This window comes from Podarcis tiliguerta, assembly GCF_965153285.1.
Source record: "Podarcis tiliguerta genome assembly, chromosome: 11".
Taxonomy (NCBI): domain Eukaryota; kingdom Metazoa; phylum Chordata; class Lepidosauria; order Squamata; family Lacertidae; genus Podarcis; species Podarcis tiliguerta.
In genome coordinates, this window is record NC_139544.1 from 17,491,270 (window position 1) to 17,519,131 (window position 27,862).

Below are 27,862 nucleotides of genomic sequence, written 5' to 3' on the forward strand. Positions count from 1 at the left end.
AGGTTTTTTTTGTTTTTTAAAAAAGAAAATTCTGTAGATGTACAGTGGTACCTTGGGTTACATACGCTTCAGGTTACATACGCTTCAGGTTACAGACTCCACTAACCCAGAAATAGTAGCTCGGGTTAAGAACTTTGTTTCAGGATGAGAACAGAAATCACCCAGCTGCAGCTGGAGACCCCATTAGCTAAAGTGGTGCTTCAGGTTAAGAACAGTTTCAGGTAAGGATGGACCTCCGGAATGAATTAAGTACTTAACCTGAGGTACCACTGTACATCTCTTGTAAGGTAGGGATGTGTACTTTAGGCAACTGGAATATACACTGGATTTTGTAGAAAAATCCTGGTCTGCAGCTGCTCCTCAGTTAGTGAGCAAAAGAGAGCAAAAGCCAAGTGCATTCTAGCATTTGACAATCTACAGACCTTGGTGAGGGCTTTAATTCCTTCATAGTATTAGTCATTACAAGATATGGCGAGTTTCAGCAGATATCCCGATCAGCACCAATTGATGAGAAACCCAGATTTTTGCTTTTAAATGGTCATTTAAGACGAAAGCAAGGAAAGATTAATGGGTATTTTTTATGCTTCCTTCTAATATAACTTAATGTGTATGCCTCTTCAGCAGCATATGCAATCAATTTGGCATTATTTAACCATCTGTGGTAGTGAGCTCAGGGGCCCCTACCTCTGACCCCCATTTTTGAAAGATGTTTTTCTCCTGAAAGCTGGATCATCTCACTGCTTTGCCACCTCTCCCTTGTGTTCTGTTTTCCTGACATGTTCTCTTCTTGAAGAAGTGCATTAGAGAACAGGTACTATGACATCAGCCTAGTATAAATTGTGCCGTAAAAGCTGTAAAAGATTGACATTCTGGTATCAATTAACACAGATAATTCATCTCAATTTAATATTCCTCTGTGTTTTGCTTCCAAGGCAATAGTCATTGAAGCTTGAATCCAGATCTGTGCATCATTTTATAAGTAATAATAAAACATTCTTAGAAATGGATAAAATGGATTTGGTCAGTGGGTAGAGCACTTGTAGCCTTCCAGATGTTGGCATACAACTCCCATTACTTCTTTCTGACCATTGACTGTACTGACAATGAGCTGATGGGAACTGGAGTCCAGCAGTATCTGGAGAATCACGTTTCCATCCCTGGATGAGGCAAAAGGAAGAATTTGAGAACGAGTTCAATAGATCTCATGGGACACTCACAATACTCTTGAAATTGGTTGCTTCCCCTCCCCTTTCATAATGAATGGCTGTCTCATTAAAATTTCTTTAATAATAGGATCAATAACACAGTGGGGGTCAGATAAACAGGAAAGAGAAGGCAATATGAAGACAACTGAACACAATAAAATGAATACAGTAAAACAATCCCTTTTGAACAGGCACTTATATCTTCTTCTTTTTACCTGTGTTGGGTTGGTTGAAAGGGCTTTAGGGCTAAACTAGATATGATGCTAAATGCATCACTTGCTATTGTGTCTTAAATTTTTCCACCATTGCTAAAAGCAGTGCAAAATTCAGTAACTTGGAGAGCTTCTACAGCCTATTGATAACACAAAAGAATACCCGGATTTATTTATTTTTAAAATCTCATTGGTATTATGTGTTTTCTTAAGCTTTTATCCCTTTCTGAAATATGACACTTTATGCATTCTGTACGTCGTGAAAAATCACGTCCACCTGACCTAATATTATCACAATCACCCCCTCTAATCGCAAACTGAGATGGTTGAGTGTTGAATCAACACTGGAACACTGGGAAGAGCTCAAAAAGGATTGACCATGCTCCAAAGCCACAAAATGTTGAATACTGGATAATAAAATGATAAAACCATGGAGGGAGGAATAGTCTAATTGAACTCCTTATAGCTTATCACGAAGCTGGAAACCCGAATAGGGATATACTGCAACCCTTTGTATAAGGTCCTACTTGTACACTTGTATTTCTGAATTCTCAATTCCATCTGACATTTGCTTTCACTTACCTCCTATGAGAGATTTGAATAGCTCCATAACTAGATGAATAAAATAAGTTTTCTGGATATGGCTTGACATTTCATATCTTAGCTGATGTTTCTTCTGTATTGAGAAGGTTGAAAGAATTATATGGAAGCAAGCATCTGGCTTGCATGTATAAATTGGACCTTCACTTCCTATTTGTCCGAATTAGTGCCACCAGTGTAACAGGTTGCATTCTATTTGTTGAACTTTTAGAGGGAGATAAAACTCCCAGGAATTGCCTGTCTGATAATATTGTAGCTTTTTAAATGCAATATTGAAAATAGTGAAAGTGAAGAATTAATATGCAGAAATCCTTTTTATAAAAATGCTGTGTACATTGTTTGATTGATTATTATATAATTTGAAAGGGAAAAAAAAGTAATACCAAGTCCTTCGATCCAGCAGCGCTCACGTAATCAGAATGGGGAAGGTGATACTTTGCTGATGCTTTCCCCAACCCCAAATTTGCTCCAGAGAGTTAGGGGATCAGCATGGGAGGAGACCCAGAGGGCTATGGGGGCAAGGTGGAATTGGCAAAAAGCCCCCTCCCCACTTCCATGGCTGAGAGCCTCCACTGCACCACAGGTCCTTGTGTGCACAGCAGAACTCGCATGAATGGAAGGGCACCTTTGGGTCCTACCAGACTTATTTCTTGCATTAATGATATTCTGTGGTTTTCAATTATTGCTTTTATGTTTTTGGAAATTTGTAGGTATTCTTTGATATACAGATAGGCGGCAAAGATGCTGGCAGAATTGTAATTGGATTGTTTGGAAAAGTAGTACCAAAGACGGTGGAAAACTTCGTTAAACTAGCAACTGGAGAAGTAAGAACTTTAAAAAAATGTTTTGTACATGCATTTTAGTGAAAAGATAAATGCAGTTTTCTTTGTGTGTGCGCGCACACATATTCATGTGGTGCAGCATGGCAAATACTCCATCACGTTCTAGTGAGGTTGAAATCAGTAGGTTCGACCCTCCTCTTCAGTTTGGAGCTGGGGCAGGAATTGGCCTCCCGAGTTCTGCTGCAACCAGAAGCACAGTTAAACTGTGAATGTCTGCACTGCCTATGCTTGGGTGCTTTGGCTCTGAGTGATGATAGGCATTTGGAGTAGCTTTTTTGCTCAACCTAAAACAGCTTCAACTTTATGGAGATAAAGTCAGAGGTTGCTTTGCACTTCATGTCGGAAGTGCTCATAGGAACATAAGAAGAGCTCTGCTGAATCAGACCAGAGGTCAGCATTCTTGGTCTCACAGTGGTCAACCAGGTGCTTATGGGAAGCTGTAAGCAGAACCTGTGTGGAGGAAGGCTCTTGATTTCCAACAGCTGCCATACAGAGGCATACTGCCTCCAACAACAGGGCATGGCATCATGGTTATTAGCCCTTGATAGCCCTGTCTTCCAGGAATTTGTCCAATCCTCTTTTAAAGTTGGTGGCCATCACTATATCTTGTGGAAGCAAATCCCAGCATTTGTGCTGAGCTCAGATATCCAAAACAGCTGTGGGGATAATCACTAGCCCATTTCTCTAGCTCTATGGGGGGAGAGTTAATGCCTATCTGTAACCTTATACAAAGTTGGATTAAGGGAAGGGTAGAGTCCTGAAGACTGGAAGTGTTGGCTTGGTGACAATGACCAGCCAAAATCTGTTGAACCCTGTTCTAGTGGTTTCTCTACTTTTTGTTGGGTAAAGGTAATGTAAAGTTAAAGGACCAATGGACGGTTAAGTCCAGTCAAAGGTGACTATGGGGTTGTGGCGCTTGTCTTTCAGGCTGAGGAAGCCAGCGTTTGTCCACAGATAGCTTTCCGGGTCATGTGGCCAGCATGACTAAACTGCTTCTGGTGCAATGGGACACCATCACAGAAGCCAGAGCACACAGAAACGCCATTTACCTTCCTGCCACAGCAGTACCTATTTATCTACTTGCACTGGTGTGCTTTCAAACTGCTAGGTTAGCAGAAGCTGGGACAGAGCAATGGGAGCTCACCCTGTCGCAGAGATTCGAACCGCCAACCTTCTGATCAGCAAGCCCAAGATGCTCAATGGTTTAGACCACAGCGCCACCCATGTCCTTTACCTTTATGTTGTGTGACACATCCTCAATATAATAAATAATAAATTTAATGAATTATTTATTATTTATACTGTAGGGCAGTGGGTTATTGTTTTGGTTTGTTACTATGGTGTGTATTTTTGTGATTTTCTATTGTAAACAACCCTGTGACCCTTGGATGAAGGGTGGTGTAGAAATTTAATAAGTAATAAAATAATAATAATTAATTGACACAACCCCATCCGCCATCTCTTTTATCTCAAAAGTTCAGGGTGGCAGGCATCTTGTTGTTAATCTTTCTTTAATCAGTTGTTTATTTCATTATAGTGTATAGTATTTTGCCGAACTGAAATCATGCCATTCTGAATTTTGTCTCGTAGAAAGGTTTTGGCTATAAAGGAAGCAAATTTCATCGTGTAATCAAAGATTTCATGATTCAAGGAGGTGACTTCACAGCTGGAGACGGCACTGGGGGTAAAGTTGCTTTCTTTTTAAAGGAATTTAATACATAAATATAAAAGATATAGAACTATGTAGTCCAACTGATGCCAGTGACAAAGTCCAGGAACGATGTACAACAATCAAACAAATCTAGAATATAAAATAATTATAATTTTCTCAAATCTAGAAAAACCAAAATTGGTACATCTTTGGCCAGACTAACTGCTATTTACTTAGTGGGCTCTATGTCACTGACTGATCAATAAACAACCTTCCTGTGGCATATGTAAATAGATAATTTTATTGTGATATAAGCATGGTTAAGGTTAATTTACAGAAGAAAACACAATCTTGGATTTAATATGAGAAAAATATTTCTATCTTGATGCAGCTTCAAAGAAGCAGTTCTCTTTTTCCTTCCCAAAACCATTTCCCCTGTATATAGATAAGTTCAGCATCGGTAGTTGGAATTAGGTCCCACTGTGTTCAATTCTCACCACACTTGAGTGGGAATAAATCCAATTGACTAGGTCTTACTGCTACTTACTGCAGATCCACAATCATTGCCTTAATGGTGTTGAATTTGAATGTAAAAATACAAAGTGAGGCCGAGAATTGTCATATTCTGATTCAGCAAATAAAGCTTTCAGAACACATTTAAAGTCTAATTTAGTACAAGAAGCAAGAATTAATTTCATCTGTCCTATTCTTGCAGAGGTGACTTAAATGTAGAAACAGACATCTGCATAGACATCTCCTGTTCAGCTCTTGAAATGAGTGTCAAGTTGGGCAAGGGATTTTTTTGTGTGCTGTTGGGTGGAACGAGAAATTAGGCACATTACACGTATATGTTTATTAAGCACTTGCATGACTAGCAATGTCAGGACAGCTTGTACAGAAAATATAGGGATAGAATAAACTACTTTACACTGTCCAAACCTAAAGCCACACTTTTTTGGGGGGCTGGAATCTTCTCTTCACTACTATTTAAGGTAAAGCTTTAAACAGTAAATACCCTTAAAATACTCAGTTTTTTTGTGCCTGCTAATTATTTAACTAATACAGATCCATAAATGAATCATCGCTGCATAGTAGATAGTTAGTTGTCTAAACTAACTACTGTGGAGAAACTGCCACTGATATGGGATGTGAGTATAAGCAAGGGGCAAAGCATGCTTTATTTGGCTCCTGCCCCCCTTTTCTAGTCTGAAGTGTCTGGGGAATTTTAGGAGTTCAGATATCTGCTGTAAAACCGCCTGCAGTTGCCTGTTGCACTGGTTTCCAGCACTTTTCTGAACCCAGTACTCAAGTGGATGTATGTAGCGCAGGAGAAGTTCTGGTAATGCTGGCCCAAGTCATTTTGCCACTCAAGGCAAAGGAAAAATGGTGCCTTTGCATGTACAAAAGCAAAGCAAACTGCTAGTTGACCCTTACGGTACTTCAATATTTGTGAGTCCTATGATGCATCTATGGACAGCAGCCTAGCTTAGGGGGTGCAAGCTAGACAATGTTTACTTCCCACCCCCAGCTGCTACTTCCTAGAGCAGCTGCCTTCCTCTACCTAATGTTAGGGCCAGGCCTTGCTTCTGTCGGCTTTACCACTGCCAGTTACCTGTTTGGCAAGTATGGTGAATTCATTCCCGCTCTTTCCCATCTTATACATGCATCAGCTTGCAGATGCATACTCTTGATCTTGGCCAGGGTGGTATTATATCACCTTAGGGAACAGCACCCCGGCCCCCGCCCTCTGAAAACAATTTTTATGGAAATGTCTAGAAACAGATGCAAGCTGATTTCTCCTATTGCTATAGTACACAAATTGCAGATTCAGTGAACCTTCCTAATTTGTTGGTGCTGAGGAAGCAGGGGTGCATTAACACAGCCAGTGCCTAATTACATTGCATGCTGGGATTGCTCTTACTGTTGCAGTTAGCATGATTCCTGGTAGCTGATTCAGCAGACTATCTAGGAAGTTCCATTTAGGTACACTGGTGAGGTTGAGGCAGTTGAATGTGTTCTGGAGATTCAGGTGTTGGCCTATATCTTAAACCCTTTTAGAAAAAAAAGTCTTAAACAAAATATTGTTTCTTCTGAACCTGATGTCTTGTTTCCCAGGAAAGAGCATCTACGGAGAGACGTTTCCTGATGAAAACTTTAAACTGAAGCATTATGGTATTGGATGGGTCAGTATGGCTAATTCTGGCCCAGATACCAATGGTTCCCAGTTCTTCATTTCTGTGACAAGGCCTGGATGGTTAGATGGAAAGCATGTAGTGTTTGGGAAAGTCATTGATGGAATGGTAGGTGAAAAATAACTATACTAGCTTTGTTTATTAGTTGGAAGCAGTGGGTATAGCAGAGAGTGGCTAACCTGTGGCCTGAGGGACACATCCTCCCCCACAGTAGGTTTTTTGTGCCCCCATTTATAATTATTATTTTTAAAATAAATATTTTTTAAAAAATGATTGCTCCCATAGGTCCCCCACTGAGATGCCAAAAGGATTTTTTTGTGGCCCTGCAAGGACTCGTAAAACCAGTTCATTTGAAATGTTTTCGATTGACCACTCCCATGGGTACCCTGTAGTGACTGTGATGTCACAGCATTTTTGTGAAGTTCCCCAAAAATGTGTCCTTTAATTTTTTTTTAATGGCCAAGCTCAGTTTGACATGTGTCCTCCAGAGATTTGAGCATGGGTCTACGTGACCCCTGGCTGGTTAGCCATCTGTGGGGTATGGGTTACTGTTTGTTTTAAAAGCTTATCTAGAATTGTCTACATGAGTTCTGGTGTACCCTCTGCTTTATAGGCCCTTAGCAATCTAACTATTCTTAATTATGATATATGTGTACACATCACTAAAGTGGGGAACGGCATTATCATCATCATTGATTTATTCAGTGCTTTTTTTCTAAAAAAAGTTTAAGGGTACTCTCATTTTGACTCAAGAAAATCACCAAATCTGGTAAAAGAAATACAGTAAATGGGAAAAAGTACAAAGATTCACAAAATGTTTAGGGGTATGCATACCCCTGTGTCCCCCCCCCCCCAAAAGCACTGGATTTATTAATCACCTTGTACACAACTGTCTCCAGGTGGTGCATAGCAAGAACAATTAAAAACAGATTAAAAACAGCAAATACATTTAAAACAAAATTAAAATATTAATGCACATCAGGCAGCTGGCTACTGGTATTCATGTTTTGGTAATCTTCAGGACAGACTGCTGTAATTTGCTCTATGTGGAGCTGCCTTGTGAAGGACTGAGACTGGTTCAAAACAAAGTTGCCGGGTTATTGGCCGCAGTCAGTTGCTGTAAACATCTTGCTGGCGTTTCGCTGGCTGTGATCTGGCGCAATTTAAAGTGCTGGTGCTTCCCTTTAAAGCCCTAGGCAGCACAGGGCTTGCATAGCAAAATGAACACTTGCCCCCTTTTCAGTTTGCCTGTGTGTTGATGGAATTTTTGATGCCCCCTCTGTGGTAAAGAGTGGTGGCCTAGGTAGTGGAACTCCCTCTCCAGAGAGACTTGTCTGGAAGCCCACATTATCTTTTTAGCACCAGGTGAAGGTGTTTCTAGCTTTTAAACTTTTAAGTATTTCTTTTAGATGCTGCTATGGCTTATTATTGTATTTTAATTTTTTTTAATATAAAACTGAAAGCGTTGACATGTGGGACATAATGCTTAAAACAGTTTCTAGGGGATGGGGCACAAATGCAGTGCCTTGCAGGCTCATGGTGCCCACAGAGGTCTCCCCCAGCGCCAACAAGGGTTCTGTTTCCTGCCTTGGCTGAAATAAAGCCTGAAAGATGGCTTTCTACTGTAGGCTTTTTTCAAGCCTAATTGTGGTGTGTGGGGCACTTTGTGGGGTGGTGTCTACAACTATCTCCAGCTGTGACTTCCCATTTCAAAAGCACCCCCATGCCACAATTAGGTTTCAGAGCAGCCTACTATTTTCTATCAGAAGCACAGAAGCAGACTGATTGTGACCTTAGTGGGGAGATACAGAGCAAAAAAATATATAAGCAGGAGTTAAGGGAAATCCCACAAAATGTAAACTCAGCAGTACATATCACATCTATGTTGTGTTTGACACCAGAGGTCAGTTTTTCTTCTTCTTTCAGTTAGTGGTGCACGCCATAGAACTTCAGCCGGTAGATGACGACGACCGCCCTCTTCAAGACTGTGTGATTGTTAACAGTGGAAAAATAGATGTAAAAGAACCATTTGTGGTTGAAGTAGATGACTGGAGAAGTTGACGGCAACGTGAGCAAAGGAACTGCAATGGCTTCTCCTCTGGCTAAAAGCAGGCAAGGGTATCTGAAGATTCTTTTGCAAGAGAAAGTGGGAACCTCACAGGTAGCATTGAAATATCTATGTGCTAAAACCAGAGGACTACTTGATTGCCTTTCCAGGAAGTAGTTTTATGGGGGGGGGGGAACATTAGAAATGTATTGACTTAAGTGGTTGAAGGCAATAATTTTCCTGCTCTTTGATTATTCATATGCTACTTTTATTAACAGCTCGCCCTCATTCTTTGGTCATGCAAGTCTTCCACCTTATGGATAGATCTGCTTATAGGGTTTTATAAAATATCTCATCCTGGAAACACTGAAGCATTTAGTATTTTGTGGTGAATGGAAACCACACTGCTCCTCTAAAACATGTTCTCTGTTTCAAACACCTGACACATATAAAGAATATTTGAGACTCTTCTTTCCATTCCTTTTTATAACGGGTTTCCTGCATCAATGATGGACACATGTGCAGGTCCTATGGCATGTATGATGAATTTAAATTTGTTCGAATTCAATATATGCAGAATGTGAGCGTATTACTGTTGCAAATAAGTCTATACCCACTGTTGTGTATTGATATTTTATACATACATTAAACTTCTGCTAAAAAGCTATTCTTGTTTTTTGAACATGTTGCCCTGTTTGCCACGCAACAGTATAAAGATGTAAAAGTATTTTCATTCGGTGCATTTGCATGTAATGCTAAACCTTGATTAGCTACTTTGGGGATGAAGTAGAAGGGGTCTTGAGAAAAATGCTGGGCTTGTGTGGTGCTCCCCTTGCTCTGCAGAGCATTGGGACTTCTGATGCAAGGTTACTTTCACTTTCAAAGACATGTGGCTTAGTATTAGTTATGAATCAGATTTAATAGTTTAAATCCTGGTTTGGTATACAGTCATACCTCATGTTACGGACACTTTAGGTTATGTGTTTTTGGGTTGCGGATCGTGGGAAACCTGGAAGTACCGGAACAGGTTACTTCCAGGTTTCGCCACTCGCGCATGCGCAGAAGCGCCAAATCACGCCAGCGCCGGCGCAGACGTGGCACTTCAGGATGTGAACGCTGCGGGTTGCGGACGTGCCTCCGTCACAGATTAGGTTCACAACCCGAGGTTCCACTGTACACTCTGGGGCATAATCCATGGCTTGAGACTGTCCTGTTTAGAAACTGACCACAAGCTGTGATTCCTTCATAACTCTTAACACAACCACCGGACTAATAGAGCAGCAAGCATTGACAAAAGAATTCAACTGAGTAGGTTGCCATTCACAAACACTAGAATTAGACCGGAAATAGATGCACGTCAAACGCTAACGTATGCAATGTAATGCCAATATTTTATTTTGGGTTCTGACATCTTGTGAAACATAAGCATATGGTTCACTTAGACTATTGACCTCTGAATATTTATTAGCTGATTATTTTTACCCATCATGTTCTGTCTGCTTCCTGCTACATAATGGTACAAGTTAATTAACATGGGAAAGTTATGCTCACCAAACAGAGTGTATTGGCTAAAAGCGCAAGGTTTGTTGCCAGGGTCCTGAAGTAAATTTAAGTCACACTTAAGATAATATAGATATGATATAATCACATCAGAAATACTAATAATAAGCTTAGATTACATTTCAAGTTTGGGCAATAATTCTCTTAACATTTTTTTCCGGTCTTGCCTGTGTAGTAAGTTGCCCTTTGTATCCACTGCCAGCAGTGGATACGACACTGAGACAAAAGGCTTAGTGTAGTAATTTATTATTTTAAAAAATCAATACATGATGAAAGTTGTTAGTGTAATTCAGCTTATGAATGTCAGCTTTTTAAACATTTGGAGTTGGGTAGACAGATTCAACAGTAGCGTTTTCTCCATTCATAATTTTAAAAGCAGCAATATTAGTGATACACTAAATTAATTTTAAAAGGGGAAATGTTCCATCATTAAATATCACCTCCACTGTGACCACATTCTGTTGTCTTAGGAGTTTTGCTAAAAATGTGCAGTTCCAGGAAGAGGATGAGTTTATTTCAGTTACTATCCATCCAAACCCGTTTTCTACCTGGGTTGTAGATGAGGATAAAACAATCCGCGGAGAACACCTTCAATAACTACGTTTGGAAAGTCATCTGGAAAAAAAAGGAAAGAAGAAAAAGTGCTTTCTTACATATGTCAATACAATATAAATGTTTTTGTAGAACGTAACAAGGCAAGGCCCAGTGTAATTTAGGATATTGCATCACCACCATGTTTATCCATGCTCAGGATTGTGCTATTAGTAATGCTGTTTCAGCACTAAACCCACTTTAGTGTAGCACTGGGCATTGCCTGAATGCACTGCCAGATTTGTAGCTTATTGATTTAAAGGGATGTTCTAATACTTAATGCTGCTAGGCTCCAGCTCTTTATCTGAATCTTTTCTCACAAGGAAGATGGATTACACTGGCAATTCAATTTCTAACAAAATCTCAATACACTTGAAGGAATTCCAAGATTTCTACTGGGAATACTTCACAGCAGTTTTTCCATTGTAGTTTACAGCACTGTTTAGTCCAAGTTGACTGGAAGAGCCTGATGCCATCACATAAGCATCCTTAAAGCATCTAGTCAACGTAAAGGGACAGATTCTTGCAATAAGTTCCAAAGGAACAGTATTCCTAAAAACAAAGGATGCTAATCATCATAATAAGATAAGCTAATGTGAGGAGACTTGCAGAGAAGAGAAGAAATGCATAAATGTGATTAAAGCACATTTATTCTACAAGTCCATAGCATTTTCTCCAGTTTCGCATTAACTCTATAAACAGACAAGACAAAGCATTGTGAAGAAACTAAATATAGTAAGACTTAAGTAATTTATTTAACAAATGCTGATCCATTATTACTGTTCAGGAATTTTGACTGCTGTAAATGTTCAACATAAGCCAAACTTTTGTGGTGGTGGTGGTGGTGTTGTTGTTGTTGTTGTTGTTGTTGTTGTTGTACTACCCTTCATCTATAGATCTCAGGGCAGTTCACAACATAAAATTACAATACTATTCAGCAGTTTTTAAAATCAGCTCTTGGAATTTCACAAACGCTTGTCTGACCTGAAAAACTAGGGGCTGCCCCCTGCTTGCCAGCTCCCCTGCCATTCCTCCCTACATTAACCCCTTAGAATTTATTCCCACACCATGAAACTGCTAAGATCACTTTTGAAACCCTTTCTGAAGCCTTTTCTTCTACTTAACAGCCCTGCTTTACATTCATTTTCACCTTCACTGCCATGTCCATACTTCCTTCTCTTGTGCAAACCTCCTGCTGCACATAAACCATTTTCTGGGTAACTTCCTGCATTTTCCTTCTCCCACACACTGCAGCTACTAAGCACCTTTTTTCACATTCCGCCCAGTTTTGAAGTCACCATCCTCTCCTATACCTTTCATGTCCTTGCTTCCATCTTCACTCCCATTTCCATGCCTCCTATGCCTTCCCTTTTGGGACCCCCCCCCCTTTACACTTTCACACATTTTCCTATACCCCTCCTTACTTTTCTCAACCTTAGCACACAGATCACCCCCATTTCCATTCCTTCCCCCTCTTGCCTAATTCTGCAGCCCCCTTTGGGCACACATCCATCCCATAATGATATATGTTATTGTATCTTTAAGATGACGACAATCTTAAGAGCAAGACTGTCAGTTAGCTTGTTCAGTTAGAGAAGGTAAAGTTCATATATAGATGGGTGTTTGCTTGTTAAAAAAATATCTGTTCTAAATTACTACATTGAATCTGGAACTTCAGACAACACATAGTTCCAGGAGTGAAATACATTGTGTGAAGGTACTCTGGAATATTTGAGGGCTCCAAATCCTTTATCTCTCTCACATGAAGCAGCTGAGGAATGGGAGAGATAGAAACTTGAGTACAGCAAGAAGGGAGGAATGCTGAAAGGGAAAAAGTGGCTGTTTTAAATGACGGAAGTTTGAGTAAAGCAGGGGTGGAGAGACACTGAGAGGAAAGTGGTGGTTCTAAACAAGAGCAGAAATCTGAGTAAAGGTGGTATGGTGGAACACTTAAAACAAAGCACACCAATTTTAAGGCGAAACAGCAGAGATGGGTACAAAACAGAAACTAACATCAAAAAGCTAACACAACTGCCCTCCAAACTCCATTCCCGCTGCACTCACAGCTTGTTTTAAACGCTGGCTTCCCCCCACCTCTCTCAAACCTCCGCCATAGTCTATAAATGTCATGTTCTCAGTTTCCTCCATCTCTGCTTTACTCAAACATTGGCGTTTTTTAAACCACCACTTTCCCTCTCTCAGTGTCTTTCCCTTCTCAGTCCCATGTCAGGGGCACTGCTGTTGTGCCTTCACTTTTGCTCCTCTACTCTACCCTCACTTTTTACAAATCCAGGATTTTGATACGGTACTGCAAACCATCTAGTGGGGGCTATGTGCCAACATTCTTACATATTTATCAAACAGAAAGAAAACTGCTTAAGCTTACGAGTACTGAGGCTGCATCCAGCAGCAGTGCTCTGCACACCTACATTGCTAATTTGAAGAGCTGTGGAGTAAGAATATAGGAACACCCCAGCTTTCATTAACTATGGGGATTGGGGTGTGTGGGTGAGGATTCAGACTCCCAGCTAACCAAGCTGGTAGGTAATTTGCATGACCATGTTAGCAGCATTGACCATTGGACCACCCTTGGGCTTAGCAACAAAAACACAAGAGTTGTCCATCACAGTTGAAGTGTAACATAGATTGAACCATTTTAAGAGCTAGCAAAACATTTGGGCTGGGTATAAATAGAGAAGCAAAACTGGAAGCAATTAGTTACAAAAGGCTGCTTCTGTGAAGAATTAGACATACGGTGACACTGACCTTTTCCAACACAGGATAGATGTACTTGATTTCTCCCAAGGAAAATTATGTTCTACTTCATACAATCTCACAAATTAGCTTCATCACAATGCGATACTGACGAGAAGTTGCTATGAATGTCAGAGGATATAATCCAACCAACATGCTGCCTCACTAATATTTTCCAATGAAGAACTATTGCAATTATATATTTTTTGCCTCATATATTCATTGCTCTTGGGTTGTTTGTGCTGATTCTAGGCAGTCAGGATATAAGGATATCAGATGCAGGAGTTCAGACAGTGGAACTGTTGGTATCTTTTTATTTTACAAAAAGCAAGAGAGACTGACTTGGACTTCCCCTCTCTCCCATGGTAGACCTTTATTCCCATGCTGCAGCCCATTCCCAAGCTGTCTGCAATTCCCTGTTCTCCAAAGCTGCTATTAGCCACAGAGAAGGAACTGCAAGGGGCTTAATCCTCCACAAATAATAGCTTTTGGAAGTGAAGTGACTAGGGATCAGTGTGAGCCTAAAGCAGAGGTGGAGAACCTACGGTCCTCCATATGTTGACACCCAACACCCTTCAACCCCCACAAGGTCAGTGGCCAGGAATGATGGGAGCTGTAGTCCAATAATATCTGGGCGGCAATAGAATTCACATCCTTATAGAATAAACATCCCCTTCTTCCTGATCATACTGTGATCCAGATCAGGTTCCGCTGCATGCAGTTTTTTAATTTTTTTAAATTCAAAGACTTCAGAATTTCCAGTCACAGAACTCTTGCATCAATTTCAAGCACAATTCAAAGTGTTGGCGCTGACCTTTAAAGCCCTGAACGGCTTTGGCCCTGCATATCTGAAGGAGTGTCTCCACCCCCATCGTTCTGCCCGGACACTGAGGTCCAGCTCCAAGGGCCTTCTGACGGTTCTCTCACTGTGAGAAGTGAGGTTATGGGGAACGAGGCAGAAGGCCTTCTCAGTAGTGGCACCCGCCCTGTGGAACGTCCTCTCATCAGATGTCAAGGAAATAAACAACAATCTGACTTTTAGAAGACATCTGAAAGCAGCCCTGCAGAAGAAAGTTTTTAATGTTTGATGTCTTACTGTGTTTTAATTTGTTGGAAGCCGCCCAGAGTGGTTGGGGCAACCCAGTCAGACGGGTGGCATGTATTTCTTCTTCTTTTCTTCTTCTTCTATCATGCGTAGTTTGACTCTACACTTAATTGTCAGTCCAGCTACACTTTGAATCCTTTGAACTAAGTAAGGCTTCCCTTCTGATGTTTTGGACTACAAAGGTCTTGTATTCTGAAATATTTGGAAGGTATCAGGTTGGGGAATGCTAATTCTTGGCATGATACCTACTGAAATATTATCATGTATTAAACATTGCCTAACACATTAGAACACAGGAGTGCCTGGCGTGCTCTGGTCCATGGGGTCACGAAGAGTCGGACACGACTAAACAACAAACAACACCACATTATACTTCAAAACTGATGCAGGATAGATATAACCTAGGATTAAGATGTTAGCATTTTAAAAATTAAACCCTCTCCTTTTCAGTTGCTAAGGGTGTTGTTTCTCTTTTCACAAAAGCCTTGGTTCCCAGCTATGATTTTAAATAGCTTTAAAACTCCTGATATATTGCAAATTTATTAGAACTGGGGCTCAGCATGTATTAATAACAACGTGGTTTGTGTGGTGTAGGGTCAGATCAGTAAAGAGCTGTTAACAGATGACAGCTTTGATTACCATTGGCTGCAGGCAAGACATATGGATCCCTTAGGAACAGCAGCACAGGCTGGTGGGACAGTTTGCTAGAAAGGTCAAGAACAGGAATGTCAGCATCAAGGGACAGTAAACTGGATGCACTACAAACTAGCTTTGATAAAGTGAGCTGATGTAGCTGGTTAGGTAGAATGTTTGCTTATATAAACCAATTTTATTGTAAAAGAAACAAAAAACCATCTTCAAGGAATAAAGCTCATTATAGATTAGGTCACATTTTACTCAATACTAAGCATATTTATTCAGAAGCAAATCAAACAGAGTTCAATGGGACTTACTCCCCAGCAATCAAACCTAGTAATCCTGTCCTAAAAAACACACATGCTGGAATGATCCAATTCTAAAGTGAGGAGTTGAATACTGTAGATGTCAACAACTCACAATGACTTTTTATTTTTAACACTTCAGCATTAATTTGTTTTACGTGCTAGACTGCCTTTGAGTATTCGGTCAGTTTAAGATTGCATAATTTTACTTTTAATCACATTGGACCAGTTAAAAGTTTTATTAATGCAAGAAACAGCAGATAACACGTACCCACAGAAAGCTTTTTAATGGGTGTTAAAATATGGTTTTAAAAACATGCTCAATTATTCTATTGATCTCACATTTTAAAATATGAAGAATATATTTCTCAATTGGAAACTGAAGTGGCAACAGCTTACCTTGATTCTTCAGATTCTATTTCTTCAAAAGAGCTGAAATATTATAATACATACAAAATAGGTTACACTGGACATACCTGAAACCCCCAAGCGATACATTCTTAAGAAAAGATCCTCATTAAACAAAAGCAACAGTAATGACAAGGTAATTTCTTTCCCCTAGTCAGTGGGTTGCATGCAACTAAGTTATACCCAGAATAGAACCATTTAAATTAATGGACCTAAGTTGGTCAAATCCATTCATTTCAATGAAACTTCTTTGAGGATACAAAGCAGTGCCATTATAATGTTAATGGTCTTTTATGCTACCTAAACAAAAAGGCTCCCTGGCAGCCGGTTGTCCAAAATTCTTTCTTTATTTCATTGCATCCTGCTGCAGAGATCATGCACTGTGGCTTGTGCAGTTGTCCCATTTTAAACAGCATATAATTAGGAACTCGGGAAGACCCCCAAAATGCAATTTGGGGTAATCCAAACTCTGATGTTAAGAGTTTCTTATTCTCTTCTATTAAGTCAAATGCTCTGCTGCAGGCAAGACAATCAACAAATGCAAGTTTCACTTGTTTCCACGCTTCATCTGTGAAACAGCCACTCAAGTGCTGAATTGTTTTTTTAAATCAAACACAAGTGCAACCATAACATGAAACTCATTTTGTAAAATAGCAGCGACTATTTTCAGACAGCGGAGTTGTACCAGAGTGTAGAACTAGTTCTACAGTGTGGACTTGTATGCTGTATTTTGAGATTTCTAAGAAAAAGCCTTACCCACAGCTTTCTGCTTTGGGGAGAGAAGGAAAATGACGGATGCTGAGGAAGTCGAGGAAAAATTTGGGAAGCTCTTCATTTTCTAAAATAATACTCTGTAACAAAGAAAATTCCGATCAAGATCATGCATACGTTAAATAGAATCTTTCTATTCCTTTCATAGAAATAAATATTGTTTTCTTCCTCCTTTGAAATGACACCTCCAAGAGCTGCAGCCACTCAATTTCTAGCATCTCATCCATCATGGTAGCAGAGCCGAGGAAGTCTTCTGAGTGTCTGGAGGTCTAGCTGATTTCATTAATGAAAGATTTAGAGCATGTTAACAAGCTAAGGCAAGTGTTTGGCTTGACAGATCAGCTTACAATGTACTGGTTCATCGGTAGAATGATCGTGATCTGGCAAAAGTTTTGTAACGGAGGGACACTGAGTGTGTGACACTCAAAAGTACTGGAGGAAAAATGCTTATCTTTTACCACAAACAACCATTCAAGGGGGGATCTATCATTTATTAGAAAACTAAATTTTCAATAGATTTAATACAAAATAGGAAGCTTTTATCAGAGTCCTACTATGAAAACAATACATAATTCAGAGTCAGGAATCCTAATGATGTAATCAGAAGTTACTCTTCCAACGTGAAATAAACCACGGGGTGCCAATTTAAATAAAATATGGGGGGGGGCAGGTAAGCCCCGTCTAATCGATCATATGATGTGGTCCATGCACACCATTTGAATGCCAATGCCCATAAATTTAGGAGAAGGGGGCTGGCCCGCTCAAATATTTTATTTTATTTATCTTAGAAGATGGCTCCTGACAAGCTAAGAGAAGGAAGAAATAAATTGTAGTGGATTGAGGGCTAGATTTTGATCAGATAGACCTGAGTTCAAATCCTGCTTGGTGAAGAAGCACACAATGATCCCTTTTAGGGTTATGGAGATAAAATGGAAAACCTCCAATAGCTTGTTGGAAGAAAGAGAGTATAATACTCCTACTGCCACCACCACCATAAATGCTTTAAAACATCCATCACCCTAGAGGATGAGTTTCTTGTGTTTTCTAGATAAGATTACACACAAATGCCTACATAATGAAAAGCATATTTCCACAGGAGAAAAGACCCGATCCTTGAAACCTTAAATAAATAAAAAACCCCAGTTAATCCCATTTATCCAAGGTAATGAAAAGGAAACCAGATTTTTTTAAAAAGTTTTCATATTAAAAAATGCCTCACATTGATCTTGGCTGACAAAGGCAGAAGCCAGTATTGTCTAATATACTTAATGCGACTGCTCACAGAATAGTGCATAATAAGAACGCAGAAGGGCCATAAGATCATTTGTTCCAATCCCACAGCAAATGAGCCTCTAACGTTTGCTAATTTCTCCTGGCATTATTTAGTTCACAGTGTGCCGCAAAGGAAGAGGAGAAAGGTATATCCAAGCTAAAATCCACACTACTGTAGTTTGATTTATGACCTCAGCAATCTCCTTTAAACCCAGGATATTTCTACTATTCCAGAAGGAACAGATAATATCGAGCATCTGAGCATTTATTACATCAAGATGGCGGGAAGCGAAGGAGATGGAAGCTATAGATGAGCATTCTTCAAGAACTCTACAATGGTTTACCACTTGACTGCCAACTGGTCATTAAAGTAGTCCCACTTGGACTACTACAACGCGCTCTACGTGGGGCTACCTTTGAAGGTGACCCGGAAACTACAACTAATCCAGAATGCGGCAGCTAGACTGGTGACTGGAGGCAGCCGCTGAGACCACATAACACCGGTCATGAAAGACCTACATTGGCTCCCAGTACGTTTCCGAGTGCAATTCAAAGTGTTGGTGTTGACCTTTAAAGCCCTAAATGGCTTCGGCTCAGTATACCTGAAGGAGCGTCTCCACCCCCATCGTTCTGCCCAGACGCTGAGGTCCAGCACCGAGGGCCTTCTGGCGGTTCCCTCATTGCGAGAAGCAAAGCTGCAGGGAACCAGGCAGAGGGTCTTCTCGGTAGTGGCGCCCGCCCTGTGGAACGCCCTCCCATCAGATGTCAAAGAGATAAACAACTATCTGACATTCAGAAGACATCTTAAGGCAGCCCTGTTCAGGGAAGTTTTTAATGTATGACATATTAGTGTATTTTTGGTATTTGTGGAAGCTGCCCAGAGTGGCTGGGGAAACCCAGCCAGATGGGCGGGGTACAAATAATAATAATAATAATAATAATAATAATTATTAAGACACATGTCATAAAATCGAACCGCCACTATGGGGACAATCTGGGGCTTTTAGCCACATGGAAGTCTGTCAGCAGCCAACCACTGTGAAGGAGGCAGACAACACTAAAGTAGATTTCCATGGTTACATCAGGATTTTTTACAAATAAGACATAAACCTTGGAATTCTGGCAGGTGAAAAGCCTTCCAGTTCATCTTTAAATGAGAATTCTGCATTAAATGTGTCTTTCATTTGCATTTTGTAAAATCAGCACTCTGCTGCTACAAAATTCATCTTGCTCAGCATGGGAGGAGAGGTGAAGGGAGATGCAAGTCAAAGGGTATGTGAACTGCATAACAATACACGTTATCACAAAGAAAAGAAACTGCTAATAGTCACTGATCTAGATACCGAGAGAAAGTATCGAGAAAGCTTTGCAGGCAACAAAATCCAATTTTTAATGCAGGCAAATAAAGCTTAGTCTAGTTTAGACTCAGCCTACAGTATACTTTAATGGTGTACAGCAGCATTTCAAGCCAGTTGTGCTGCAGATGTTTTAGACTGTCAGTGTGGCCAGGGATGATGGGAGTTGTAGCTCAAAACATTCACAAGGCACCAGGTTGGGAAAACTGCTGTATGCTGTTTAAGTCTGCTGGAACCCATGTGGGATACAAAGTTGATCCCTTTGCTTTCTATAGACTTTGGACAAAAGTTCATCTTAACTATGGTTTAGGATGGGGAGCCAGTCTGAAGCCAGAGGTTAATTAGCTGAAATCAGAGATTACAGTGGTACCACGGGTTAAGTACTTAATTTGTTCCGGAGGTCCATTCTTAACCTGAAACTGTTCTTAACCTGAAGCACCACTTTAGCTAATGGGGCCTCCCGCTGCCGCCGCGCCTCTGGAGCATGATTTCTGTTCTCATCCTGAAGCAAAGTTCTTAACCCGAGGTACTATTTCTGGGTTAGCAGAGTCTGTAACCTGAAGCGTATGTAACCCAAGGTACCATTGTAGTTGAAAACCATGGCTGGTGCAAGATGTTGCAAAACTTGAGATGAGCTCAGCCTCTCTTCCTACCCTCTTCCTCCTCCCTCTCCCACCACTAGTTGTAAGGGAATAGTTTATACCTGAAAGAGCATCTCCACCCCCATCATTCAGCCCGGACACTGAGGTCCAGCTCTGAGGGCCTTCTGGCGGTTCCCTCGCTGCGAGAAGTGAAGTTACAAGGAACCAGGCAGAGGGCCTTCTCGGTAGTGGCACCTGCCCTGTGGAATGCCCTCCCATCAGATGTCCAGGAAATAAACAACTATCTGACTTTTAGAAGACATCTGAAGGCAGCCCTGAAGGAAGAAGTAGCGGCAGTGGTCAAGCAGGAAGGAATGGCAGCAGTGCCACTGCAGGTGGCAAATGGAAAGATGGAGTACAATCTATCACCCCTCCCTACCTGCCACCTGAACCACAGGGCTCATGATAGGGCCAGTCCAGTGGAAAGGGAAACAAACATCGTTGATTTTCTTACAGCTCTGCTGAAAAAGGAGGGGAGTGAGCTCACAAACACAGTGCTTGCTTATGTAAGGTTAATCCATAGTTTTGTGTTATGTCTGAACACAGCCATTAGCTCTCTATGAAGATAAATCAAATGTAAATGTCTCTGTCATTTCCTGAGAGAGTCTGAGAAGGCTGGGAATGTTTCAGGGTGTTCCATCCATATACCATCAGCTCACAGCCAGTTTTAGTCACATGACAGCAAGCAGTCAAATCCCCCCTCCCACCCCATATCAGATGGTGGCTCAAGCAGGAACATGCCAACTGTCTAAAAACGTTAGTTGCTGCTCCAAGTTTCAAAGAACATACTTTTGCACATTTGCACCCAAGATTTTTCATTAAAGGTCTATCTAAGTTATATGTGTAAGGGACGCGGGTGGCGCTGTGGGTAAAAGCCTCAGCGCCTAGGGCTTGCCGATCGAAAGGTCAGCGGTTCGAATCCCCGCGGCGGGGTGCGCTCCCGTTGTTCGGTCCCAGCGCCTGCCAACCTAGCAGTTCGAAAGCACCTCCGGGTGCAAAGCACCTCCGCTTACTGGCGGGAAGGTAAACGGTGTTTCCGTGTGCTGCGCTGGCTCGCCAGATGCGGCTTTGTCACGCTGGCCACGTGACCCGGAAGTGTCTACAGACAGCGCTGGCCCCCGGCCTCTTAAGTGAGATGGGCGCACAACCCTAGAGTCTGTCAAGACTGGCCCGTACGGGCAGGGGTACCTTTACCTTTAAGTTATATGTGTACAACTCACAGTTTGGTATGGAATTAAATTATGTCTATTCATGGCAGTTTAATGCAATTGGCATGGCATGACCTAGAGGGATTATGAGCAAGAGAAATTGGTTAACTCATTCTACGGATATTTCACTCACAATCTGTATGCCACCTGTAACATGGGAGACCTAGTTTTTCCCAAGCTGTTGATACTTGGGACACAGTTGCTTTGCTTAAAACCTCCTTGCGACTGTGGAATACATTGAGCTGACCCATACATAACAGTCCTGGCTTGCACAGCTATGCTTTAGCAAGCCAGGAATGGGTGCTGAGCCCACGTATTCCTTGCCCTCCTCCCCATCCTGCAATCTCATTTGTTTGAATGAGATTTCCCCATAAATTCCAAATGGAGAAATCTGACATAATGTCATTTGGTTAACCAGAATCTTAAACCAGGGACAAATAATAATTTAGGATGCTTTAGAAAGAGACTTCTTGCATTTTCACCCTGCCCTCTGCCCAGTATGGACCCAAATATGGACTGTGCTTTCTGCCAGGGTTTGGCAAGGAAATCTGGTGCATTCTTATTCCATTCCAAAGAATGATGTGTCTGTTTAGTTGAAGAGAGGGGAGGGGAAGTCCATGCATGGGCTTCCCCACTCTGATAAGCTTAGTGCGGCAGATTTATCCAACATGATGGCTTATTTTTGGCACACTAGTGTGGAAACTACTGCAACGAGCCCTGAAGCAGTTCCGAACTGCTTTTCCTGCCGTATGCAGTGTCTGAAATTATATCTCCAAAATAACATCTAAATTCCACTTTCTGTAGCTGGAGTAAAGGGGTAAAATAATCCAGATAAAGTTTCGTGACATAGAAACACTTCTTACATTACCTGTGGGTACAGGTATAAAGTGATCCTAGGAGATCAAATTGTAGTTGAGCTGAAAATTTAATCAAGAGTGTATTAATCATTGCCACTTTTCACTAACCATTTTGAAGGCTATTTAAGAAGTTCTCTTCTAGAAATGTTTACCAAAAGTGTTTTGTTTTTGTTTTTTTGGTATATTATGTAACAAAACCCCTAAAACCCCTGTTCTTCTACCTTCTCAGCCTCGTAAAAAAAGCATTATCCCAGAGGATGTTATTGGCTAGTTGCTCATGTTCTCTCAGTGACATCCCCAATTCTTAATTGTCAGTTACCTTTTCTCCTCTGGTAAGTAAAATATAGTCACAAAATTGCACAGGGACTTGTTCTGCCTTAACCTTAGGTAGATGCCATCACGCAGTAGAAAACAGTGCTAAAATATCACAGGATAATGCTTTCCAGGATGGGAGACATATAAACAGCATAATGATTTCCCATGAGTTTCCTTTTTAAAAAATTGTCACTAAAGCCAGCATAAATGGTGACACATCTTCACAGAGGACACTTTGAAATCGAACCCTGGCATTCTAGTTAGGTCCAGACCTACTCATCAGCCAATTATAACAGTAACTGAACAGCTTGCTAGAAACTTGGACAAGACCGTTTCGCTAACCTTCCGAGAGCGCACTGGAGGACTGCATTGTTTTCAAAGATTGATTTCCCCCCCTTTTAACACACAAAACAGCTCTAAAAATTCAGGACACTCCCCACCCCGCAAGCCACCAATCATCCAACCTAGTTCTTCAAGACCACAACTATCTTCTGGCCAGAAGACTCAGCATGGTATGTGGTAGGCTGTGTTCCTGTAGGTTTAAATCCTTTGTGCGAGATTTCAGTCTGAAATGCCCTATTGTTAGGGTGAAAAAGTTCATGACAGTTTTTCCTCTCTTCACAGGGAGAGATGCTTTGCAATATCCAATTCAGTGGTGCAGCTAAAAATGGGGGAAGGAAAAAAAATAAAAATCAATAAATCCTAGCTACAGTAAGTAGACTGGAGTGTCTGCCTCCACTGGGACTTAAACCCACGGTCTTTATAGAACACTTTGTAGTATATATTCCTCTGTTTGCCTTGTCTCCAACAGTCGCTTAAAGAGCACTAACAATGATAAAAAGTTGGCAAAAGAACATTATATACTGGTGGGGGACGGGGGGAAGGTTCCCAAGTAGGTTCCAATGTTTTGGTTGTCTTTTTTAAAAAAAGGAATAGAAAACCTGTCTTCCTAATTTGTATCTTATTTCCCCTCTACAACATTGTCACAGTAATGCAAAGTATGTGTTCAAAAAACAGCATTAAAGGATGCTGTTAGGAGTCAACAGTAGTCACATTCATACCTGCATAGGTCACAATTTAGGAAGTGAGCCAGAATGCCCATAGGTTAATGAAATGCTCTCCAGCCAAAAAATGAATATAACTGATATAAAACTACTACATTTAAATGCCAATGGTCAAATTGAACGGCACATGGGAAACCATGCGGAGTGAAGCTGAAAAGTTGAATTAGGATGTGCATGTTTCTCTGTGTTTTCTTCTCTTGAACCCGTTCAGTGACTTGGATAGGAGAAAGCTTGTAAGAGAAAGGTCATGTGCTGCATTTCTGCTATGACCAGCCAATACACAAATCATATTTCACATCTTACAGAAGTTAGCATGAGTCCAGCTCCTAACACAATGGGTTGCATCCAATGGTTGTGCAAAGAAACTGCAACGAGACTTTATTCATTATTTCCATTTATAGACCACTTTACTATCCAAAGATCCTGAAGCTGTTTACACACACAAGTGCAATAAAACCATATCAAATGATTGTTAGGGGCTGGCTGGATGAGAAAGAGTGGTGGAAGCAACCCACCCAAGAGGCTCCCTGGGAAGGCAGAGAAGATGACGACTTAGATCCTGAAGCCTGGTAGTGGGACACCAGCCAGACCTCATAGGAGGGGACAAGCTGAGAGGTACTAGAAGCAGGGAGCTTGAGGGATCACAAAGAGGCAGAAGCAGGCAGGTGGCCCAGCACAGGGCAGGGTGATGAGGTTACCAGTTTGGATGCAGGCGCTGACAGAGATGACAGAGGGGAGCCAGACCCCACAGCCCTCCCACAGATTCACTCTGACAGCTTCTCTGCAGACGGCTCTCTGGTCCCATTTACTTCTAGAACATGACAAATGTTACATGATGCTGATCACCAAGCCAGGCAGGCACGGAGGGAGGCCCCTGGGGCTCACCATAGCAGACGATGACAGAGGGAGGAGCCCTGACTCAGAAGGCTAGAGAGCGCATGAGGGGCTGCACGCCAGTTCAAACAACTGCTTCATTAGAGGAGTTTGCCTTTATGCGCCTCCTTGTATTTTTTTCTTTCCTTAATAAAGAAACCAACTGCAAGTTAGCCTTGCACCTCTCTCTTTCCCGGACCTGGGAATAACCTACTATGCCTGTCAGCTCCATGACACTGATTCACGTAACAGGATACATAAGGATTTTTACACACACACGCACGCACGCACACAAACACACAAAAACTCACCTAGAGTATGGAGAAGGAATATTCAATCAACCAATGTTCAGTCTATGTTAGATGGTTCCTGACTATAAGTCTGCTTTCAAGTGTTCTGCTTCCAAATTAATTTTCTTTGGTTTGTGAAGATACTCCTTTTCACTTATGCCAAGGGAGCAAGAACTGTAGCAACCCACATAGGATCTTTTATGAGATTTTAATTGATATATGTTGTTTTATGCACTTTTTCCCACGTTGGGACCACTTGCACAAGGGTGGGTTAGAAATTCCATAAATATTTATTTATGTTAAGTGTCAAAAGGCAGATCTTGTAAAACAACAACAGCAGCATCAACAATAACAATTTATTTAAACCTTGCCCATCTGGCTGGGTTTCCCCAGCCACTCTGGGTGGCTTCCAACAAAATATTAAAAATACAATAAAACATCAAACATTAAAAACTTCCCCAAACAGGGCTGCCTTCAGATGTCTTCTAAAAGTCAGATAGTTGTCAGATAGCTTTCATGTTCCACCTATGTACAGAACCTCTTGTCTGAAGTCATATTAAATTTCAGGATGAGTCCCCTCCTTTTTCGGCATGTTGTCTTGCAGTTGGATATGCATAATTCTGCTGACTGAAGAAACCTGGACATCCAACCAAAGCAAACAACTTGTGGTTGCCATTGTGCGTTTGGCAGGAATACCTGTATTGTGCCATTCCCCCATGCTCTCACCTGATTCAATTTCCCCTGAAAATTCCACATATGCACTAACTTCTCATTTCATAGGTCAAATCTTCACTGCTGAAGGTCAAGGGCATGTCACAGAGAAAATGAAGCTCCTCGACTATTTTAGAAGGGATGTCACAACTGGCTCAGAATTTTTTGAAGTGTAAAATTATCACAGCTTCAGCTAGGAGAATGTGTACCCTTTAACATCTCCTGTAGTGGTTACGTGCTATGAAGCTCTTCAGCCATCCTTTGCAAGCACCCCCACTTCTGCCTCCAGAGTCCTCAACAAACTTTCCCAATGTCTTGTATTACGTCGAGAAGTGAAATACACCAAGCATTCTGATGTTTGTCTAACATAGAACTTCCATCTGCTTATATTGCACATTTTGCAAGGGTCAAATTAATGTCACATTGATGTAGTTTTGCCAGCCCTCCACAGCTATTTGACAAGATCTTTTCATTGTTTCTGCAATAACCTCTAGCAATCGCAGGGTTGACTTGCAGGTGATATGTGATTTGCTGTTGGAAAAGCTGATTCATCAAAATTTAGGATATTCCAACCTACCCTCAATGGAGTTCCCTCTGTCTTAAATGCATGGAATGTCATTTCATTACTGATAAAACCACTATAGTCCTTTACTTTGTCTTCAATGACAAGATAGTTCACAGTTTCAAAACTGATGTGCAGAATTCCAGTTGAGCACAGTAGAATTCTTTTTATGGTGCCGACCATATGAAATAGTCTGATTCTGATTTGGGATTGGCTCTAAACGGCCTCGGTCCTGTTTACCTGAAGGAGGGTCTCCACCCCCATCATTCAGCCCGGACACTGAGGTCCAGTGCTGAGGGCCTTCTTGTGGTTCCCTCACTGCGAGAAGTGAGGTTGCAGGGAACCAGACAGAGGGCCTTCTCGGTGGTGGCGCCTACCCTGTGGAATGCCTTCCCATCAGATGTCAAGGAAATAAACAACTATGTTACTTTTAGAAGACACCTGAAGGCAGCCCTGTTTAGGGAAGTTTTTAATGTTTAATGCTGTACAATATTGTGTTTTTAAAATTCAGTTGGGAGCCGCCCAGAGTGGCTGGGGAAATCTAGTCAGATGGGCGAGGTATAACTTTATTATTATTATTATTATTATTATTATTATTATTATTATTAATAATAATTTTAAGATGCAGGAAGGGGATCTCTGTCAGGCAGTAAGTTTTAGCATGTACATTGGTACCTCGGGTTACAGACGCTTCAGGTTATAGACGCTTCAGGTTACAGACTCTGCTAACCCAGAAACAGTACCTCGGGTTAAGAACTTTGCTTCAGGGTGAGAACAGAAATTGTGTGGCGGCGCGGCGGTAGCAGGAGGCCTCATTAGCTAAAGTGGTACCTCAGGTTAAGAACAGTTTCAGGTTAAGAACGGACCTCCAGAACAAATTAAGTCCTTAACCCGAGGTACCACTGTATGTTGAACTGCACTAGCCCTTTCTAGGAGAGTTTGGAGAAGGTAAGTCCCAACAAAGTAAGTCAGATTGGACAGTCTGGAATTCTGAACACTATTCTCAAGAAATACCTTTTCCCTCTCATTCGTGTAGGGTGTAATTACTAGCCCCGGAAATGGTTTTGGGGTATCGCCACCAGAGCCAGCCCCATCATGAAGCTAAGTGAAACAAGAAGCTTAAGGCATGGGATTTGACATTCCTCTCTTGAGAGCCAGTGTGGTGTAGTGGTTAAGAGCGGTAGTCTCGTAATCTGGTGAACCGGGTTCGCGTCTCCGCTCCTCCACATGCAGCTGCTGGGTGACCTTGGGCCAGTCACACTTCCTTGAAGTCTCTCAGCCCCACTCACCTCACAGAGTGTTTGTTGTGGGGGAGGAAGGGAAAGGAGAATGTTAGCCGCTTTGAGACTCCTTAAAGGGAGTGAAAGGCGGGATATCAAATCCAAACTCTTCTTCTTGTTGTTGTTGTATATTTACTCCATTTCCCCCTGCTCCCATCAGTATATTAGGCTGCAATGTATTATTTCCTTTTGTAAAATGAGTGCAGTTTTCTTCCCTTTTGCACACATGCAAAGAAGGGGGGTGGCGGGTGGGAATCAAACACCACACCAAAACCCACCAGCAATGAGCATGCCTAGTTACGTGCTGCTCTGTAACTATAGGAGCAAATCAATAGCAGCTGAATGCCATCTGCTTCGGGCAGCAGAACAGCACCAAAAGTGTGAGCAATGCATCTTCCCTTATTGAAAGGTTATTTTATGCAAGTAAACAATTCATCGTCTTCTTGCACGCTTGATGCTCATTTACCACTTTTGATCAATAAAATATGCAAAACAACAAAAAAATTGAATCCTAAGAGTAGTTCTGATGCCAGTGTGATAGCTAATCAATATTCA

At 41.4% G+C, this 27,862-nt stretch overlaps 2 protein-coding genes across 4 annotated transcripts in view; one reads left to right on the top strand and one right to left on the bottom strand.

The window, feature by feature from the left end:
• PPIC (peptidylprolyl isomerase C) overlaps positions 1-9,416 on the top strand; it is an 11,110-nt gene extending 1,694 nt beyond the window's left edge. The window contains exons 2-5 of the mRNA XM_083404400.1: positions 2,728-2,841; positions 4,450-4,543; positions 6,626-6,810; positions 8,629-9,416. Of these exons, the coding sequence (XP_083260526.1) occupies positions 2,728-2,841; positions 4,450-4,543; positions 6,626-6,810; positions 8,629-8,763 (528 nt within the window). The 3' untranslated portion in view covers positions 8,764-9,416. The remainder of the gene's footprint in view (positions 1-2,727; positions 2,842-4,449; positions 4,544-6,625; positions 6,811-8,628) is intronic.
• A 705-nt stretch (positions 9,417-10,121) lies between these two features.
• Positions 10,122-27,862, bottom strand: part of SNX24 (sorting nexin 24) — a 76,374-nt gene continuing 58,633 nt past the window's right edge. For all 3 annotated transcript variants that reach the window (XM_083404447.1, XM_083404445.1, XM_083404446.1), the window contains 4 exons: positions 16,865-16,959; positions 16,100-16,132; positions 15,399-15,463; positions 10,122-10,924 (listed from right to left, as the gene is read on the bottom strand). In XM_083404447.1, coding sequence (XP_083260573.1) covers positions 10,854-10,924; positions 15,399-15,463; positions 16,100-16,132; positions 16,865-16,959 — 264 coding nt within the window. In that variant the 3' untranslated portion in view covers positions 10,122-10,853. The remainder of the gene's footprint in view (positions 10,925-15,398; positions 15,464-16,099; positions 16,133-16,864; positions 16,960-27,862) is intronic.